The sequence below is a fragment of the Oncorhynchus keta genome, chromosome 1 (assembly GCF_023373465.1).
Source record: "Oncorhynchus keta strain PuntledgeMale-10-30-2019 chromosome 1, Oket_V2, whole genome shotgun sequence".
Classification (NCBI taxonomy): Eukaryota; Metazoa; Chordata; class Actinopteri; order Salmoniformes; family Salmonidae; genus Oncorhynchus; species Oncorhynchus keta.
Genome location: NC_068421.1, coordinates 41,174,964 through 41,195,933, shown reverse-complemented (window position 1 = coordinate 41,195,933; position 20,970 = coordinate 41,174,964). Strand labels below are relative to the sequence as shown.

At 43.6% G+C, this 20,970-nt stretch overlaps 1 protein-coding gene across 2 annotated transcripts; it reads right to left on the bottom strand.

The window, feature by feature from the left end:
- Window positions 1-49: 49 nt before the first annotated feature.
- Window positions 50-19,392, bottom strand: prx (periaxin). Of its 2 annotated transcripts, XM_052525210.1 has the most exons (7): window positions 19,248-19,392; window positions 12,864-12,919; window positions 12,637-12,744; window positions 11,259-11,381; window positions 10,927-11,083; window positions 10,284-10,477; window positions 50-10,170 (listed from the first exon to the last, which is right to left on the bottom strand). In XM_052525210.1, exons 4-7 carry the CDS (start codon window positions 11,286-11,288, stop codon window positions 2,026-2,028), a joined length of 8,526 nt encoding a protein of 2,841 aa, XP_052381170.1. In that variant the 5' UTR covers window positions 11,289-11,381; window positions 12,637-12,744; window positions 12,864-12,919; window positions 19,248-19,392; the 3' UTR covers window positions 50-2,025. The 2 variants fall into 2 exon arrangements, with proteins under 2 accessions (XP_052381170.1, XP_035628386.1); XM_035772493.2 differs by lacking the exon at window positions 50-10,170 and having other exon boundaries at window positions 10,272-10,477.
- Window positions 19,393-20,970: the final 1,578 nt, after the last annotated feature.

The following is a 20,970-nucleotide window of genomic DNA, read 5'->3' as shown; positions in this document are numbered from 1 at the left end:
CAACTACACACAATAACCCACAATGACAAAGCAAAAAGTGTTTTTAGAAATGTTTGTTTATTTATTTTTTAAATAATATATCACGTTTATATAAGTATTCAGACCCTTTACTCAGTACTTTGTTGAAACACATTTGGCAGCGATAACAGCCTCGAGACTTCTTGGGTATGACGCTACAAGCTTGGCACACCTGTATTTGGGAAGTTTCTTCCATTCTTCTATGCAGATCCTCTCAAGCTTTGTCAGGTTGGATGGGGAGCGTTGCTACACAGCTATTTTCAGTTCTCTTCAGAGATTTTAGATCGGGTTCAAGTCCAGGCTCTTGCTGGGCCACTCAAGGACATTCAGAGACTTGTCCCGAAACCACTCCCGCGTTGTATTGGCTGTGTGCTTAGGGTTGTTGTCCTGTTGGAAGGTGAACATTTGCCCCAGTCTGAGGTCCTGAGCGCTCTGGAGCAGGTTTCCATCAAGGATCTCTCTGTACTTTGCTCCATTCATCTTTCCCTCGATCCTGACTAGTCTCCCAGTCCCTGCCGCTGAAAAACATCCCCACAGCATGATGCTGCTGCATGACATCACACACAAGATAGCCGGAGCACGCTACTTCAGTGAATACAGGTGTAGACCTTACCTGTATTCGGTACTAATTTAAGTGTCCCGGATTTACGTTTACTATGTTACGTCTATTTCACGCAAAAGCACATTTCCATCCATGTTTACTCTCCTCGCCGACTCTCCTCAAATAACTTTGACCTTTTTCAAAAGGAGGCGAGAAGGGGACAGAGGAGAGAGGATGCAGGACAATTGGAATTGATAAAAGGCCCACGACTATGTTGTGATAAGGCGAGGAAGTATGTTTGAAATGTCTGCTGTATTTGACAGGAGAGGGTGCTGTTCGCCTAGAAAGAGAATCATTTGGAAGACGATACAACTTTTTTACATTTTTATATTAGGTTTATTAATAATATGATCTCTTAACAACATTATTGATAATGCCACTTTGATAACACTTTGCTTTGAAAACTGCTTATTGTGAAACCATAAGCACTGAAATCATAAGCACAAAGGTATTTGTAAAAAAATCTCTCTATACGTATAAACACTGTTAAACTGTGTTATCTGGTCATGTACATGTTCTCTCCTTGTCATGCACCATTCTAGATGGTTATTTCAAATTTTCAGCTCCAACAGGCGTTAAATCTGGTTAAGGAAAACTTTGTAAACTTGTTTGACAGATGATTGCTGGGACTCTTCCCATGCAGTAGAGCACACACATTGAATTCCTACTTTCTAACTCACCAAAAAGGAAAATGGAGACATTGAGACATTGTTTTGTCCAAGAGGTTTTGCATTCATTTTTAAATATTTCAATCTGTTTCTTTAAACCATGGCTTAATATCAGATGATAGTTTCCTATTCTTTTAGGTTTTGTCTACTTAGCTTGATTCTCATAGAGAGTGTTGAAATGGATTGCATTGTAGAAGCCTTTATAGCTTACATTTCAATGTATGGTATAATTACAAACAATCTTCATATATCAAAAAGAAAAAACAAGCTGAAGTAAGTAAATGATTAAACCACAAATCTCACACCATCCTCAAGCCTCAGTTACATTAACACAAATCACTACTATCCTTAATACTATTCCAATCATCGGTAATATGAAAATAATTACATATTTCATTAAGTAAGCAGGCAACATGTCAACGTATTTACATACAAATTGCTTTTGGTAAATTGGTTTGTGTTCTTTGTCAGTCTAATTCTACAATCATCAAGTAAATGTTGGTATATCAAATGGGAAGGCGTTGGAAATAGACATTTCCTTTGGGAAATGAAAATGTGTGGTATTTTTGCATTAAAAAAAATATCAACAACAATACATAATGAATTGACATTCAGATTTAAACCACTCAAATGATCAAAGACGATAAAGACTGAAATAGAAAGAAAACATGGAGGAACATTTACAAAAAACAGTCGTCACATCAGGACAGAGGGAAAATATATTACTCTCACATCTCTTCAGTGATTACAATGGGATAGCGATGTGTGGGTTTGACCAGTTCTGGACTCGGTTACCGTATTTTTTGTCGTCTTTGTTACCACAGTTACGGTTCCCTCCTTTGTTGTGGTAACATTCTCCTCAGACACCTCCTGCGTGGAGAACCCCGTGCTTGGCATCTGGAGCCGGAAGGTACCTGCAGTTTCATCTACACCCTGGCATTGGAGCGAGGATCTGCTGCCCTGGGGAGAACCTTCTGGTGTAATGAGGAGAATTCCTGTTGAGTTGGGTTTCAGGTTGAATTTTGGGGCCTTGAACCAGGTTGACTGCTTTCCTTCCAGCTCCTTCTTGTTGCTCTCAGCCTCTGCCTGCCCCCTAGACTTCCCTGGAACAATGCCAATGGAGACCATGGCCGTTGTTGATTCTGAACTATCCTGATCTAGCATTTCCGTCCTGGCGGATGAGGACACCACACTGTCTTGAGTTTCCTCCTCTCCTTTTGATGTCTTCTTCTTAAATCCCGGGAAGGACATTTTGCCTGATTTCACTTTCTTCCTCTTGGTTTCTCCGTCAGTTCCTGAGGAATCCTTGACAAGCTTAGCACTCATTTCAAGGTCCTCTTCTCCACTGCCTATTTTTGAGTATGGCGAGGAGAACTCTATCTTTGGAAGCTTGAGCTTCACAAACTTAGCTTTATCCTCCTTGGATCCGTTCTGGAATGTTGAAACCTTCTCACCATTGAGGCTGGAACTAGACCCCTCCTCACCTTTTAGGGTTACATCAAATGAACCTGTTTTGCCTGGAGAGAAGGTGACTTTGGGAATCTTTTGCTTTGCTCCCTTTGACTTGTCATCTCTATCCACGTCTCCTTCAATGCTCAAAGCAACACTCTTTTCCTTGGATCCTGACTTTCCAAACGATGGCTTCATTTTGATCTTTGGCATTCTGATTTTAGCCTCTCCAGACTCGACACTTGCTTCACACATAGTGGACATAGTGGAGTGGTCTGTTTGGGGATTCACCAAAACAAATACAGCTTTTTTAACTTTGGGCATTTTAGGTCCTTCATACTCAACCTCTGGGTCCTTCAAATGTACTCTAGCTTCAGGTGAAGACATAGCAGGTAAAGCCACCCCGAACTTGGGTATTTTGATTTTTTGTCTTGTACTTGTATCTGCCCCGTGGTCCTCAGCTTGAGATGCTCCAATATCAAAGTCTATATCTGGTATTTTGAGGACTTTGATTCCAAGATTAGGTAATGTGAATCCATTCTCTGTGCCGGCATCTGTGCCAATGGGCTCGGCAGAGCCTTGTTTGCTCTTCAGCCCCCCAGACGGTAGAGTAACCTTTGGCATTTGAAACTTGATACCATCTTTGTTTTCTTGTTGTCCGCTGTTGATTTGTGCTACTCCTTGGCCAGTCATTGAAGGACCTGAGATCTCCACATTAGGGAGTTTGAATTTTGGCAATTTAGCACTCATCTCTGGACCATGACCTTCATCCTCTTGGCTGGCTCCTTTGGATACTGAGAAGCCCACATCTGGGAGGGAGATGTTTGGCAACACAGAACCAACTGCCTTCGCATCTGCCGCCACATCTGCACCTTTGCCATGCTTTGTCTTCTTAATCATAAATCTACCACTGGCCCCTTCATTCTCTTTTCCAGTCTTCTTTGTGGTTGCATCTAATGATTGATCTCCAGTGTTCTTCATTTTTGGCAATCCAATTTTGAATTTGGTGCTTTTGACTTTTGGCCCCTTACCTTTGGTACCAGAAGTTTTAAGGTCTAAGTCAGGCAACTCTATTATTTTTCTGTCCTTCTTTCCCTCAGCTTTATGGAAGCCTATATCCAGCTCCAGATCTCCTTTTGGGCACTCTATGTCTATTGTTGGCATTTTGATTTTCGTCTTATGGTCTCCCTCAGAATGTGAACCAGTTTTGTCTGAACTTTTCCCATGAACCTCAGCTCCATGGTTGGGGTTTCCAACATTCATGTCCAAATCAAGGTCGGGAGTTGTAAACTTTGGTAAACCAATCAAAGGCATTTTTATCTTTCCTTCTGCCTCAGCGTTGGGCTGTTTGATTTCAGCATCAATGTCACCAGAATTTCCCTTTGGCATTGTAATATCTATATTTGACAGTTTGATTTCTGGCATCTTATATCTTCCACCCTCACCATCCATTTCCAATTCAGGTGCATTAACATCTCCACTTTTTCCTTTTGGAAGTGATATGGCAATATTTGGCATTTTCATATGTGGCATCTTGAAATTTCCTCCTTTGACTTCCATTTCTGGTGCTCTAATTTCTCCATACTTTCCTTTCGGAAGTGATATATCTACCTTTGGCAATTTGAACTTTCCTCCCTCTGACTGAATTTCCATCTCTGGTGCTTCAATCTCTCCAGTTTCTCCTCTTGAAAGTGATATATCAACATTTGGCATTTTCATATGTGGCATCTTGAATTTTCCACCATCTCCATCCATTTCCACCTCTGGTCCTTTAACCTCTCCACTTTTTCCTTTTGGAATTGATATATCAACATTTGGCATTTTCATATGTGGCATCTTGGATTTTCCACCCTCTCCTTCAATTTCCACCTCTGGTCCTTCAATCTCTCCACTTTTTCCCTTGGGAAGTGATACATCAATATTTGGCATTTTTATATGTGGCATCTTGAATGTTCCTCTTCCTCCTTCCATTTCAATTTCTGGTGCACTTTTGTCTCCAGACTTTCCCTTCGGAAGTGATAAGTCGACCGTTGGTATTTTCATATGTGGCATCTTCAATTTTCCTCCTCCTTCCATTTCCATTTCTGGTGCACTTATGTCTCCATACTTTCCCTTTGGAAGTGATAAGTCTACCACAGGCATTTTCATATGTGGCATTTTGACATTTCCGCCCCCTCCTTCAATTTCCATCTCTGGCCCTTCAATCCCTCCACTTTTTCCTTTGGTAAGTGATATATCAACATTTGGCATTTCCATATGTGGCATCTTGAATTTTACACCTTCTCCTTCAATTTCCACTGTGGATACATCCATTGCTCTATGTCTTCCTATTGGAAGTGATATGTCAACCTTTGGCATTTTAATGACAGGCATCTTGAATTTTCCACCCCTTCCCTCAATTTCAACCTTGGATGCATCAATGTTCCCAGTTTTTTCTTTAGGAAGTGATAAATCTATATCAGGCATTTTGATGTTTGGCATCTTAAATTTGCCTCCACCCCCCTCAATTTTTGTTTCATGCTTGATTTTAGGCAGAGTTACATCAAGGTCAATTTGGGGTGCTGATACATCAATAGTTGGCATTTCAGGGATTTTCAGGTTTCCTTCATAACCTCTGATGTCAGCCTCAGACACATCCACCTCAGCCTTTGGGAGTAACACTTCTTGCTCAGATTTCTTGGCAGCTGGCAGGGATATCTCCACTGATGGTATTTTTACCTTTCCTGTGACATCTAGTTCAGCATTGGGTCCACTACTGTCAAAGTCTATCTCCTGTGAGCCAAACCCTGGCATGGAGAACTTTGGCATTTTGTTTGTATCATCGGGTGCATGAATGCCACCTTTCCCTTCCATTCCACTATCCATTGAGACATCTATTTCTCCCTCTGGTAGTTTACCTTTAGGAGATGACTTCTTAAACTTTGGGAATTTTAGTCTATATTTTCTATTTGCTTTGTCCTCTGGATGTTCTACACTGATTCCTGGCTTTGGAATGTCCACTTTCCCTTTTTGTGTCTTGATTTCCACATCAGGGCTGGCTATTGATACATCTTTCTTAGATATTCCAAACATTGGCATTTTCATTTTGGGCTTCTTTAGTTTACCTTCTATTTTTCCCTCTCCGCGTATTTCTGCTGATGCTGGTCTGCCCTCACCATCCGTTCGTGGGGGGCTAATATCAATATCATCCTCTGTGCCATATCCTTCTAGGTTTACATCTCCACTAGACTTTCCACCAAATTTAGGGAGAGAAAATCTTGGCATTTTGAGAGAGATATCTGGCATGTCAGAACTTGACCCAGAGGATGGCCTTTCACCCTCTGCTTTTTGTAGCTCCGTCTCTTCCCTATCATCTCCTTCAGATTTTGACAGCCCAGAGTCTAAGTCAACCTTTGGTGCAGATACGTCTACTGTTGGCAGTTTAACAGTTGGTAACTTGACTCCACTCCTAACCTCTGCTTCAATTTTGGGCATTTTAAACTTCCCCCCTTTGACTTCAAGGCCTTCTTTGACATCACCCACTGGGTGCTTCATCTTTGGTAGTGACACATCAAATGAGGTCATATGAAACTTTCCTCCACTTCCAGAATGTTCTTCAATGTCAGTTTCTCCCTCTGTTTTTCCTTTTGGAAGTAAAATATCAATCTTTGGCATTTCAAACTTCCCTCCTTTGACGTCCGGTCCTTCTAAACTGACATCTGGTTCTAGTGACTTCATTTTTGGAAGGGAAACGTCAACTGTAGGCATATGAAATCTTCCTCCTTTTCCAGAATGAACTTCAATATCAATTCCCCCCTCCATCTTTCCTTTGGGAAGTGAAATATCAATCGGTGGCATTTCAATGTTTCCACCTTTGGCTTCGGGGCCTTCTACTTTGACTTCACCTTCAGGCAACTTCATTTTTGGAAGGGAAATGTCAATTGAGGGCATGTGAAACTTGCCCCCTTTGCCACCATGCCCCTCAACCTCAATATCTCCTTCAGTTTTCCCTTTAGGAAGAGAAATGTCAATGTTAGGTAACTGTATTTTGTTGCCTTTCCCTTCTGGTCCATCTAGTTTGATGTCACCCTCTGGGAGCTTCATTTTTGGTAGCGATACATCAAACTTTGGCATATGAAACTTTCCTCCTTTTCCAGAATGTCCTTCCATGTCAATTTCTCCCTCTGCTTTTCCCTTTTGGAGTGAAATATCAATTGTTGGAATTTCAAACTTTCCATCTTTGGCTTCAGGGCCTTCTACTTTGACTTCACCCTCGAGCAACTTCATTTTTGGAAGAGAAATGTCAATTGAGGGCATCTGGAACTTTCCGCCTTTACCACCATGCCCGTCAACCTGAATATCACATTCTGCCTTCCCCTTTGGAAGAGAATTGTCAATTTTAGGCATATGTATTTTACTACCTTTCACTTCTGGCCCCTCTAATTTCATGTCACCATCATTTGACTTCATTTTTGGCAAAGACATGTCGCATGTGGGCATGTGAAACTTTCCTTTTCCCCCCAAATGTCCTTCAATGTCGATTCCCCCTTCTGTTTTTCCTTTTGGAAGTGAAATATCAATCTTTGGCATTTTAAACTTTCCACCTTTCACATCAGGGCCTTCTAGGCTGACTTCTCCTTCTGGTGTCTTCATTTTTGGATGTGATATATCCAATGCTGGCATTTGGAACTTGCCTCCTTTTCCAGAATGTCCTTGAGTGTCAATCTCACCCTTTTCCTTGGGAAGGGAAAAGTCCATTGTTGGCATATGAAACTTCCCTCCTTTAGCGTCCGGTCCTGCTAAACTGACATCTGGTTCTAGTGACTTCATTTTTGGAAGGGAAACATCAAATGTAGGCATATGAAATCTTCCTCCTTTTCCAGAATGTCCTTCAATGTCAATTCCCCCCTCCATCTTTCCTTTGGGAAGTGAAATATCAGTCGATGGCATTTCAATGTTTCCACCTTTGGCTTCGGGGCCTTCTACTTTGACTTCACCTTCAGGCAACTTCATTTTTGGAAGGGAAATGTCAATTGAGGGCATGTGAAGTTTTCCCCCTTTGCTTGCATGTCCCTTAGCTTCACCTTCCATTTTTCCTTTTGGAAGAGAAATGTTCATCGTTGGCATATTAATGTTCACCCCTTTGACTTCAGGGACTTCTAGGCTGACTTCACCATCTGGTGTCTTCATTTTTGGAAGTGATATATCGAATGCTGGCATTTGGAACTTGCCTCCTTTTCCAGAATGTCCTTCAGTGTCAATTGCTCCCTTTCCCTTGGGAAGGGAAAGGTCAATTGTTGGCATGTGACACTTCCCTCCTTTGACTTCTGGTCCTTCTAAACTGGTATCTGCATCGGGTGACTTCATTTCTGGAAGAGAAATGTCACATGTGGGCATATGAAATTTGCCTCCTGCTTCAGAACCTCCTTCAACATTGATGTCACCTTCCGATTTTCCTTTTGGTAGTGAAATGCCAATTGTAGGCATTTTAAACTTCCCTCCTTTGACTTCAGGTCCCTCTGTGTTGACCTTACCCTCTGGTGACTTCAATTTCGGGAAAGAAATGCCGAATGTGGGCATCTTAAACTTGCCCCCTTTACTGACATGGCCTTCAATGTTAACTTCTCCTGCTGTGTTGCCTTTTGGAAGGGAAACATCCATTTTTGGCATCTCAACCTTTCCACCTTTAATTTCAGGTCCTTCTACTTTGGCTTTACCCTCTGGTAACTTTACTCTTGGAGCAGAAATATCAAATGAAGGCTTGTGAGACTTTCCTCCTTTAGATGCATCTCCTTCGACGCTCATGTCACCTTCTGTTGTTCCTGTTGGAAGTGAACAATCTACAGTGGGCATATGAAATGTGATGCCTTTCACATCAGATCCTTCTATTTTCATGTCACCCTTTGGTAACCTTATTTTTGGAAGAGAGAACTTTCCTTCTTTTCCTACATTTGCATCAATGTTGACTTCACCCTCTGTTTTTCCTTTGGCAAGGGAAATATCAAGTGGGGGCATTTCAAACTTTCCCCCTTTCAATTCTGGTCCCTCTAAACTGGCATCACCCTTCATTTTAGGAGGGGAAATGTCACATGAGGGCATTTTGAACTTGCCTCCTTTTCCAGAATGTCCCTCAATGTTAATATTCCCCTCTGTTTTTCCTTCAGGGAGAGATATGTCAATACAGGGCATTTTCATTTTGCCACCCTTCACTTCAGGTCCTTCTACATTCCTTTCTCTCTCTGATGACTTCATTTTTGGTAGAGAAATGTCAAATGTGGGCATCTGAAATTGACCTCCTTTTCCTAAGTATCCTTCAATGTCCACCTCTCCCTCTGCTTTGCCTTTTGGGCGTAAGAGGTCAACTTTTGGCATGTTGAACTCCCCTTTGACTTCAGGCCCCTCTATATTCGTATGCTCCTCTGGAGACTTGAATTTTGGAAGAGAAACATCGAAAGTTGGCGTTTTGAACTTGCCTCCTTTTCCAATGTGTCCTTCCACATCAACGTTTGCTTCTGCTGGTATCATCTTTGGCAGTGAAATGTCAACAATTGGCAGGCAAGTTTTTCCACCCTTTTCTGGACCTTCAATATCCATGTTAGACGATCCAATCTTTGGTAATGCGATGTCAGTTTTGGGCATGGATATATTTGGCCCTTTAAAAAAGGGTCCCTCTATCTCGTCTGGCACTGTACGCCGGGTGTCCAGCTGCAGATCTATGTTGGGTGCAGAGATGTCAATAACTGGCATTTTAATGCCAGATAGGGCTGTTGACCCTTCAACTCCTTCAGCTAAACCTTTTGCTTTTATCTCACCATCAATTTCATCAGAGTGACAGGCGGAGGGGAGTCCTAGTGAAAGCTCTACCTCTCTGTGCATCAATTTTGACCCCTCCTTGACTTTCACTTCTCGTTTCTGTAGGTCAACGTCCTTGTTTCCAGATGGCAAACTGAATTCCACTGAGGGTGGTGTGAACTTGACACCAGGAGGTTTCAGGTCCAGGGACCCTCCAGACAAGGCAGTGTCCGATTTAGTCTTTTTTGTTTTAGGGAAATGAATTCCGAACCTGTGGCCCTTTCCTTTGACTTTGACCTTAGCTCCAGGCACGACTGGCAGGGAGACGTCAGCCTGTCCCGCTGGTTCTGTTATGTCAACTTCTCCTGTAGCCACCTCAGCACCATTTGCGTTCATCCTGGAACACGTTATCGTCCTCTTCTTCCTGCCAGTGGCGCCCACTCCTCCATGCTGCTCAGCTCCCTCTGCCTTCCCATCCTTCCCCAGCTTGAACTTGGGGAAGGCAAACTCCACGTCAATGGGGTTGAGCTCCACCTTGGAAGGGGATCCATCCATCTCTAACTCTGCTCCAGTGCTCCCTTTCTTGTTTTCCTTCAGCCTTTTCAATCCAAAACGTCCTCCCTTCTTTTTCTTTGCTTTGAAAGGTTTGATGCTCTTGACACTCTGCAACAGAGATGCAAGTATCAGTTAGGTGGACATGAAGCTGATGAATCTGGAATACCCAGTTGTATATCTCATTATCAAAATGGCAATTACAAATACGATCATAGCCGTACCATTTTCTGCATCTTGGTTTTGGGTCCTTTCAGTTCCAAGCTGGTGGTGCCAGGGTGCATGGTGACATCAGCGCCGGTGATGGTCCTCTTCAGGAAAAAGGAGACTTTATAAGGCTCTGCACACTGCAAGATCTTCAGGGCATCCTCATACTTCACATTGTCAAAGTAGACTCTTGCACTGAGCAACTGATCTCCTGCAAGGACACCAATCAACCAGACAAAAGTGAATATGAGATAAAGGGAACTGGGGGAAATATTGAAGTCTCATAGTTGTGGTTTGCTTTTGACAATCAAAGGGAGGATATGAAAGGGCATGGCATTTTTGGATGTTTCCGTTTAATTTGCACAAGATAATGTACAGTTTGCACGTCAAAACAAGGTGATTGATCAATGACATTACTTACAATAAATTACACAATACACTTAATGGAAGTGACACACGAAAGGGATGCTGATGGGGAGAAACAAGATGGTTTCATCATTTTCAGTTATTTCTAGTATGGAATGAATGATATGTTTTAATAGCTTACTGTTTGACCTTCTCATTTCTATTTCTATCTATTAAACTAGTCCACAACTAATTTACCTCAGCTGTGTCTCATAGCTTTATATTCATGCAACTCTAATCTCCCCGTCCAGTTACCTTGCTGGAGGCTTAGATGCTTTGCTGCAGTGGAGTCTTTAAGGACGTCCTTAATGAAGAGGCCTCGCTCCCCACCACCTGTGACACTGTAGCCGCTGGCTCCAGCCTCAGCCTCTGTCTCCAGCACAACCTCCACCACCTCAGATGCAGCCTCCTCCTGTAAAGACACACCAGAGGAGAGGGTTTCCTCACAAGTCTCTTGTCTTCAATCGTAAACCTTAGAATAGCACGCGATTCGGAGTGTTTTCTAGGCATGTGTAAAAATCGACAGTGATATCACCAAACAACGTGGTTACTGTTTCATGTGTACTAGTTTTTTCTTGGCTCTTTACCACTGCTTGGGCGTCTGTTGAAGAATCCATCTCTGCTTGGGCCAAATGAGACGTCTCTTTCAGGTGGCTTCTCTTCAGACTCAGCACCTGCTTCAGCTCTGCATGCAGTTTCTCTTTCTGAACCTAAAAGGAAGGAAGCATTGTATCTGTGTTGATGGCTCAGTTGATTGGACCGTGATAGTAATGATAATAGTTCCGTCATGGGTTCAAATCCAGCATGGGCCACACACAATATAGGTTATTGTGTGTTAACTGTAAGTCCTTTGGATAAAAGTATTTGGCAGGTAAGCATAGGGGATTGAGCCCCAATGAGCTTGTGTGTGTGTGTGTGTGTGTGTGTGTGTGTGTGTGTGTGTGTGTGTGTGTGTGTGTGTGTGTGTGTGTGTGTGTGTGTGTGTGTGTGTGTGTGTGTGTGTGTGTGTGTGTGTGTGTGTGTGTGTGTGTGTGTGTGTGTGTGTGTGTACCAATTAAATTAGCCTATGAAAACTATGTGATATGGAGAGAAAATACCTATTGGGGATTGACAGAATACCTTCATTATAGCCACACTCATTATGAGATTAGAGACATTATTTCTCTGATCACATGGGCTTGGACATACTCTATAAGCGTTGTGTTAGCTGCAGCGCTGACCCCAACCTCACTGACTGAAGTACAATGACACAGTCAAAACCTGCTGAAGTCATTCTCTCTCCCGGTCGCTTCTCTCAACCTAAACAACCATTCATTAGGCCAAGCTCTGCAGAGATCCCACTGTTTTCATACAGTAGGTGGCAGGGCACAGTGGCAACAACAATTGACATCTTGTGTTAGCACACCAGGTGTTGGGGACTAGAGGATATGTCATAAACATTATTATAATGCATAATACCGTTGTCAATTCTGAAATGCTTAAACCTTTACATTTTTTACGAGTGACGTGAACATATTATACGCCAGCGAGTGCATGTCCATAAACACACAGTGTATTGTTTGCTTTCCTAATTTATATTTAGACCCCTCCCATGTACTTAATTCCGAGTGTCAGCTCCTCCCCTCAGACGTTATGGGGTCCTACATGTAAGCTGAACAGGTCTAAGCTCTCCTTCATTCCCATGTCTATCATAAAGTGAGCCGGATTAGTACGCCACTGACAGAATGTAAGGGAAATGTGCAATATGTATTATGTATGTGGCTATATGTGAAGTGTACAATGTGCATGACAGGGGTAACATCCAATGCATCTATTATGTTGAGTGTGTAATGTACAGTGACTATTTTGTGTATACATCAGTACTGTGTGTCTGAGACAGATTTCCCCTCGGGGACATTAAAGTTCACCATTTCCTATCCTTCCCTGGCTTGAGTGTGTTAGGGTATCCAAACAGTCTCCACTCACCACTCTCTCTGGACTCTCCTGGTCCTCTGGGGAGGCACTGTGGTGAGGGTTGGCGTGGGGGGCGGTGGGAGGCCTGTCCGAAGGGGGAGACCACCTTTTGTCCTTCACCTGGCTCAGTAGAGGAGATACCAAGTTCAACAGGTCAGTAAGCAGCACTGCAGGACACCACTTCATATATGGTACATAGCATCTCCGGAACAAGTGAAAGCCAGATAGTGGCTACTCACGGCTGGGTCTCTGGCCTGCGTAAATACATGACTTTCTTCCAATTCTCTGTCAGAGTCTGCAGACAGAAGGAGATTGGGTCAATGTTGGCGTGTGAGGCACTGACAGGGAACAGATCAGAGATCTCAACCAGACTACATCACTTCGTAGACATCAGTGGCTTTACTTTGTCTGCTTTGAACCCACTTCTACATTGGCACGACATAATGTCATGGATACATGGATACCCCACATGGATTCAAGATGATACGTTCTCTATTAGATATGTTTTAGCTTGCGGCATGCTCGATGATTTCCAACCATTTGGTTTAGTGACCGGCCTCTCAGACTGCGGTGCATTGCTATGGCACTCTTGGAATTATTTCCACGGTTTTGCATATCCCTGCACCACCCTATCCCCTCAATACCCTTCTACTTATAGGTAGGAGGCACTTGACATTTTTCCCATTATACGGTGTGGTCCCCAGCAATGTCATGCATGTCCCACCCTTTTGGTTTCATGTGATGGCTTTTTGATCAGCTTTGGCGTGTGTGTTTATGCGTGTGTGCGTGTTTGTCAAGGGGGATCCAGTATTCAGTGTCGGCATATTTCTCATGCCTCTATGTGTGGTGTCAGAGTGTCGGGTGTCTCAGCCGGTCACGAGAACAAATGAGACATTCAGAGTGCTCTTGTACAAGATGGCTAAACGTTGTGAAAGCAGCAACAACCGCCTTGGGTAGTATGCTTCATGAGCACTGGACATTTCAATAATAAGGCTGTTACCCTTTTCCATCATAGTGTTTGATACTGGAATTGTCTCTCTGAAGAAGAATATTGCTCAAGGACGACAAGCAAAGGGAACAGGCAGATCTAGAGAGGTCTCAGGGAGATGCTTTCAGCAGTGGAGACCAGACTGTTTCACTCACAGAGTTCCAACAAATACACAGTGTGCGTGTACTATGTAGTAGGAAATGGGCCTAATATATTCACCTAATGAATATTTAAATATCCCCACATATAGTAAACATAGCTCTGATAGGAAGCGCTGTGTGTCTCGTTTGCTCTGTGTATATTTTGCAGTAGTTGAGTCCTAGGGGCTTCCAGGTCAGTTACTTTGGACACTGATTTGGCTAGTCATCTAGACACCATGTCCAAATACTAATAAAAGAGGATCATTTGTTTTTGTTTTTCTCCATCATTTCGAAAGTTACAGTAATTGGGTTAGCAACTAGGCAACTAAAAGAGAGTCCTCAGAAGTGTGAAGAAAATCAATTTCACTTGGACTGAAAACATTCGAGAGTCATCTACAGTAACCATCACATTGACAGTCTACCACCAGTTACCCCATATGTACAGCCATAGTATGTAGTATTAAGACACACACAGAGCAGCTACAGACCTTCTGTGTGGAGAAAGCTAACCTGATTGGTGCTATTTCAATGAATGTCATGAGACCCAGGATGAAGAGGAAGGACCCTTTGTGTACACTATTAATCAATACTATTCCTGTAATAAGTTGAAGTGCAAATGTATCAACCAAATAGCATCACGATTTACAGAGAAAAAGTGGTTAGTGTGTGTACAACCAGGGATAAAGTTAGTCTAAAGCTATTGGATTTGGAGGAACAATTTATTCAAACACTTCAATGCCGGGGCACTGTATGATTCATGAAGAGACCTCCTAAAATTGCTACACATAGATTTAAGTGTTCCCAAATGCCCCCATCTGTTTTCGTCAGGTATTGATCTCTACTTTCCCATGAAGATGGACTACTTCCACTAGAGGGGACCTATGCCAACTTGAGTTGTGGTGATGGAAAAAAAAAAAAGAAGAAGAAAAAATGTATTCCCTCAACTGTGTCCAAAACAAACCCACGTTAAACTCCACGACCGTTAACTACTGGATGTTGTCAATTCCCTGTTTATCAGGCCAATGAAGGGGAAGCCCTACTCTGCATAGCTGGCATCCCCAGAAATGTTTGAGACTTTAGACCTTTTTCTGGCCCGCAAATTGCTTTGACGAACACATCGGTGAAGAAATAAATCTGTGCGGCCCGTCGCTGATTTTTCAAATGTTGCCCTCGAGACAAAATTATTACCTACTCCTGCTTTAAACTGTTCAGTTGGACTACACTGTGCTACTGGAATACCATAAGGTACACACAGTGGCAAGACAAAGTATGTGAACCCTTTGGAATTACCTGGACTTATATATATATATATTGGTCATAAAATGTGATCTGATCTTCATTTAAGTCACAGCAATAGACAAACACAGTCCGCTTAAACTAATAACACACAAACAATTATACGTTTTCATGTCTGTCACATGAGTTGACGCTGGAGAGACGAAGCAGGTACGGGGAGTAAAAACATTGAATAAATAACGGACATGGAACGAGACAGGAACAGCATCAGTAAACGGGTAACACAAACAAAAGACAATCCATGCAGAAGTGGGGAACAGACGTGGGGAACTGACAAATATAGGGGAGGTAATAACAGGTGATGAGTGAGTCCGGGTGAGTCCAATATCGCTGATGCACGTGAAGAGGGAAGGCAGGTGTGCGTAATGGATGATAGGATTGCGTGATGCAGGGCAGCCTGGCGCCCTCAAGCGCCGGGGGGGCGCTGCACAACGGTCAGGAGGAATTACTGAAGGCGTATTTTCTTCTGTTGAAGCCATTCTGTTGTTGATTTACTTCTGTGTTTTGAGTCGCTGTCCTGTTGCATCACCCAACTTCTGTTGGTGGACAGATAGCCTTTACATTCTCCTGCTAAATGTCTTGATACACTTGGAAATATTTTTTTACGTCAATGATAGCAAGCTGTCCAGGCCCTGAGGGAGCAAAACAGCTCCAAACCATGATGCTCCCTCCACCATACTTTACAGTTAGGATGAGGTTTTGATGTTGGTGTACTGTGGAACTTCCAGGTGCACTTTTGCAAACTTCAGACGTGCAGCAATGTTTTTTTTGAACAGCAATGGCTTCTTCAGTGATGTCCTCCCATGAACCCCATTCTTGTTTAGTGTTTTACATATCGTAGACTCATCAACAGAGATGTTAGCATGTTCCAGAGATTTCCGTAAGTCTTTAACTGACACTAGGATTCTTCTTAACCTCATTGAGCATTTTGCCCTGTGCTCTTAAAGTCATCTTTGCAGGATGGCCACTCCTAGGGAGAGTAGCAACAGTGCTGAACAACAGTGCTGAACAATTTATCTTACTTTGGACTGATCAAGATCAAGATACTTTTGTAATTTGTAACCCTTTCCAGCTTTACGCAAGGCAACTATTCTTAATCTTGGGTCTTCTGAGATCTCTTTCGTTCGAGGCATGGTTCACATCAGGCAATGCTTCTTGTGAATAGCAAGGTCAAATTTTGTAAGTGTTTTTTATAGGGCAGTCATTAGCCTAGGGGTTCTTTTCCCAACCTACACTGTGAATGTTTAAACGATGTATTCAATATAGACAAGAAAAATACAATCATTTGTGTGTTATTAGTTTAAGCAGACTGCGTTTGTCTGTTGTTGTGACTTAGACGAAGATCAGATCTAATTTGATGACCAATTTATGCAGAAGACCAGATCATTCCAAAGGGTTCACATGCTTTCTCTCACCGCTGCACATATATCTCAGATACAATATCCTATTTAAAAACGGAACTTTATGAAACAGGACACATCTATAATTAATCGTGGTATATTCTATTCTTCACTGGCAGTTGCCTTGGACTGTTAATACGTCAGTATGAGGACAAAATACGGTGTCGGTGTCAGTGTGACTTGTGAATACATTGCATACAAACATACATGTCTGGTCTAAACATGGAGGTTAATCAGTCCTATGACTCTGGTGAGAGGTATGGCATAGTAGTACCCAACGTGGATTCCTGAAGCATCATGTGCTCCCTGAACATAAGTCAGACATTAGAGTATTAGCAGAGTCTGTAGTCAGGTAATGCACAACCTGAATACACGAAACTAACATGTAACAGGGAACTGAAAATCCGATTGTCTTAGCCAGAGATGTCTTTGAAGAGAACTATGGGAACTGAAGTTCAGACATAGAGAGGATCTTATTGTCCTTTGAAGGCTCAGATGGAAAAATCAGCCACACCCTGGAGCGGACAGGAAATATCTCTTTGTAAACAGGAAACTGGGATATTTTGTGAGATAAATACTCAACAAGGAGGGCAAGACACAAACAACCTTCCTTCTCCCATGATAATTAAGCAATAAGGACCAAGGGGGTGTGGCATATGGCCAATATAACACGGCTAAGGGCTGTGTTTAGGCACAACGCAAACCTCTGAGGTGCATTTTTGCTATTGTAAACTGGTTACCAACGTAATTAGAGCAGTAAAAATAAATGTTTCGTCACACCCATGGTATACGCTTTGATATACCACGGCTATTAGCCAATCAGCATTTAGGGCTCGAACCACCAAGTTTATAATGTCAAATATAGCACTGTGGGTGATGAATAGTGTATTCAAAGCACTGGCATACATCTTAATTTCAGCTTTTATCTGTGTATTTTCATAGCAGTTTCCCTGTGTCAAACTGTGTTTCCTTGTGAGTTTCCCCAGCTTCCTCCAAATCGCCCAACCGCCTCTTGACCCTACTACTTCCTCATCTACTACCGACCCGCCCACTGCTCAAGAAACCTGTCGCTAGGAAACTATCCTATACACATTAGTTCATACTAACTCTGTCACACTCTCCTACAGCACAAACAGGATAGGATTCCTGTGATATTATACCTACACTTATATCTACACTTATACCTACACTTATACCTACACTTATATCTACACTTTCCCAGTAAATAAAAACTCCCATAAATGTTCATATTTCCATTAAATTCCTTCTTATGATTTATCTATAACCCTCTGGCTTGGCTGAATCCACAGCATTGTAGAGGGTCCCATACAGTCCCAAAAGCACCACAGGCACCTACCCACTGCAACAATCCAACTCTTCCACATGAACTGTCCACAAACTATGGAACTATTTCAGACGTGATTTTGGGAGGGTTAGCTGCCTGCATTAGCCTCCGCTACGCAGTAGTATAAACAACTAACCATAGAATATCGACAACATTCATAACAGGTCCGTGCAGTGATGTTAACTCCAGAGCAGATTGTACCTCCCACCCCCATGGATGGTGCTGGTGACCCATTAACACATTTGACCCCCCCCTCAGAGGAATGGCAGGAGGATCACACACACAGACATTCAGCACATGCCATCAAAGGGAGGAGAGGGCTTTGGGAATACGACCCCACCAAGCCGCACTGCTTCTTGACACAGTGCTCGCTTAATCCGTAAGCCAGCTGCACCAATGTGTCGGAGGAAATGCCGTACAGCTGGCAGCCGGAGTCAGCATGCACTGTGCCCGGCCCGCCACAAGGAGTCGCTAGAGCACGATGGGACACGAACATCCCAGCCGGCCAAACCCTCCTCTAACACGGACGACGCTGGGCAAATTGTGCGCCACCTCATGGGTCTCCCGGTCGCGGCCGGATGCGACACAGCCCAGGATCAAACCCGGGTCTGTAATGACGTCTTTAGCACTGCGATGCAGTGCCTTAGACCTCTGCGCCACTTGGGAGGCCAGCTTATACTTTTACACAATACTTATATGTCTGTTATTGTCATTCCAACCTAGCCTTAAACCCTGGGTGGGTCTTGCCCTCAATAGCGGGTTTGCCATTCTACCCACCTTGCCATGGCATCCCAAGCTGTTGGGCTGGGGAGCAACACTCAGATCCTGTGACCGGCAGGTTGCAGCTGTTGCCCGTGTGTAAAAGTAAGACGAAGTGTTTGAAACAACCACGCGCTGCTGCTACCTATCAGTATGCACGCGGGAACAGCAGCAGGCAGCAGCAACCATGCTGAGCATATTGTGTGGTGACATAGCCCTATGTTATCAACAATACAAGTGGCATTTGTCCTTCTAAATGGCCTGTGCACTTATCCAACAAACAATAGCTATGTTCTCAATACCTAAGGGTGTGCAGTCTCCAGACTGCGGTCTATCCTGCACAACCCTTTGCACAGTTGGACAAACTTTTCTATAAAATAAGGGGGGAAAGGACATTCTCCAACAACGATGCAGATAACTAGATGAAAAGATATGACATGAACAATACTTAGGTATATTACCACCAGTGATCTTGATTCCATTCTGCACTATGTACAAACATTTGAACAGCCATAACACAGAGGTTAAAAAAGCACTGCCACTATCCTAACCTGAGATACATGCACCACAGGCACCTACCCACTGCAACAATCCACCTCTTCCACATGAACTGTCCACAAACTCTCAGATCTAAGAAGCCATAAGGAGTCAGATGTCAGACAATTCCACTGTAGTGAGATTGAGACTCATCCTACCTGGTTGATACCACTGTCTCAGTGTGCTTCCTCCTTGGGTAGAGGGGAGAGATTCACCAGGTTGATGAGCTGAAATCACACACTGTTCTCTGTCAAACTCTCACTCACTAATTCCTGATCACCCTGTTACCAGTCAGCCTGTCCCTTCACTGAAACCTCAGTGGGGAAATCTCTAGGTGGGACGTAACGAGAGCACTGATTGGACAAGGGCAAAGGGATGCCCCCATATTAGGAAGGTGAGGGGCAGGACTATCAAGATAGGAGGAGGAGAAGGAAGGGGCCAAAAACTTTGACAGGACTCAGTCAGAGTTGCATGAGATTTCTCCTGCTGCAGATTTGAGAAAAAGGCAGGGGGCTACTCTTCTTCAGCGACATGTAAATTGCCTGACTGGCTGGCTGCTGGTGACACGGTTTAAATTCCCTGAGGAGTCAAACAAAGTGGTGGAATAACAAAAGGAATTGTCTTCAGATCTGGGGTACTGGAGATGATGTTGTTGGGCTATTTTATTTTATCCCTAGAGCTCCAAATAAGAACAGTCCTGGGGTCTTCATTTAGAGAAAGTGTGACTCCTCTGGCGAGAGCAGCTGTTTTTGTGAGCTTAACACTGAGTGTGCTGTGCGTTTCATGGCCTGTTATAAACTGCCGTGCTTGCAGTGCTAAGGTTAGTAACCACCATGCCTGCATAGACATGGAGTAATAGCCTCCATTCTGCCAGCTGGACCCCTAGGTGAGCCACACAGGTGGTCCCAGTGAGACCAGACCCTGGCCAGGGATCCAAGCCCACTGCTGAAGGCTGCCAGGGGGATCAGGCCGCTTGCATTGTCCTAACGATGTCATTGTTGCATTACGCCGCTAACACAAAACCAGGATTTAGACAGGGGTGTGAGGAACATTGGGGGGTGAGGTGAGGCGGGCAGCTGGCTTGGCACGGGACAGATTGTCCCAGCGGCACAGCAATCCCTTCGTGTCAGCAGTTCAGTGTGCCAGGGCCAGGGAAACCGGAGCTGGCTGGCTGTGGGGGGCTACAGGGGAAAACAACCCCACTGGGATCTGGGATGGGCTCTGCTCTGGGGACAGCTGCAGCCCATAGTGTTGACTGACTCCAGAGGTTGGTCACATGTGGTTACATGAACTGTCTGGTCTTTAACCGTTTGTGTGTGTGTGTGTGTGTGTGTGTGTGTGTGTGTGTGTGTGTGTGTGTGTGTGTGTGTGTGTGTGTGTGTGTGTGTGTGTGTGTGTGTGTGTGTGTGTGTGTGTGTGTGTGTGTGTGTGTGTGTGTGTGTGTGTGCCTGTGCGTGTATGTGTACGTGCACGTGTGTACTGAAAAAAACATAGACCGAGCAGACACAAGCCCAACATCTATAGATGATGGGAAGAAAAGCGTTTCTTCAAGCTAGCTAATATGACTGCACTATGTGAGGACAGAAACCCAGACATTTGATATGGTAAAGCTAATATGAAATGTACAAACATGGCAACCAGAAAACATATATCTGCTAAGCATCCCCTCCAGCTATGGATCCCTGTCTCAGACCAGGACAAAATCCAAGCATTTAAAAAGACACAAGGAGGAAACAGATCTCAGTAGATAAGCCAGCACAGACGTCATATAACACCAGGAATGTCTGCCAGATAAGGTTATACTATCTTAACACAACTGTCAGCTAAACAATGCTCATATCCTCTTCTCATTTCACCATGACAAGGCCTTCCGTCTAGGTG

What these genes read in the sequence shown, in the direction of transcription:
- prx (XM_052525210.1), bottom strand. Translation starts at nt 11,288, where the DNA reads ATGGATTCTTCAACAGACGCCCAAGCAGTG. An exon ending in CAACAGACGCCCAAGCAGTG is followed by an intron (nt 11,084 to 11,258) that starts GTAAAGAGCCAA and finishes GTGTCTTTACAG; the next exon opens with GAGGAGGCTGCATCTGAGGT. An exon ending in GCATCTAAGCCTCCAGCAAG is followed by an intron (nt 10,478 to 10,926) that starts GTAACTGGACGG and finishes GTGTCCTTGCAG; the next exon opens with GAGATCAGTTGCTCAGTGCA.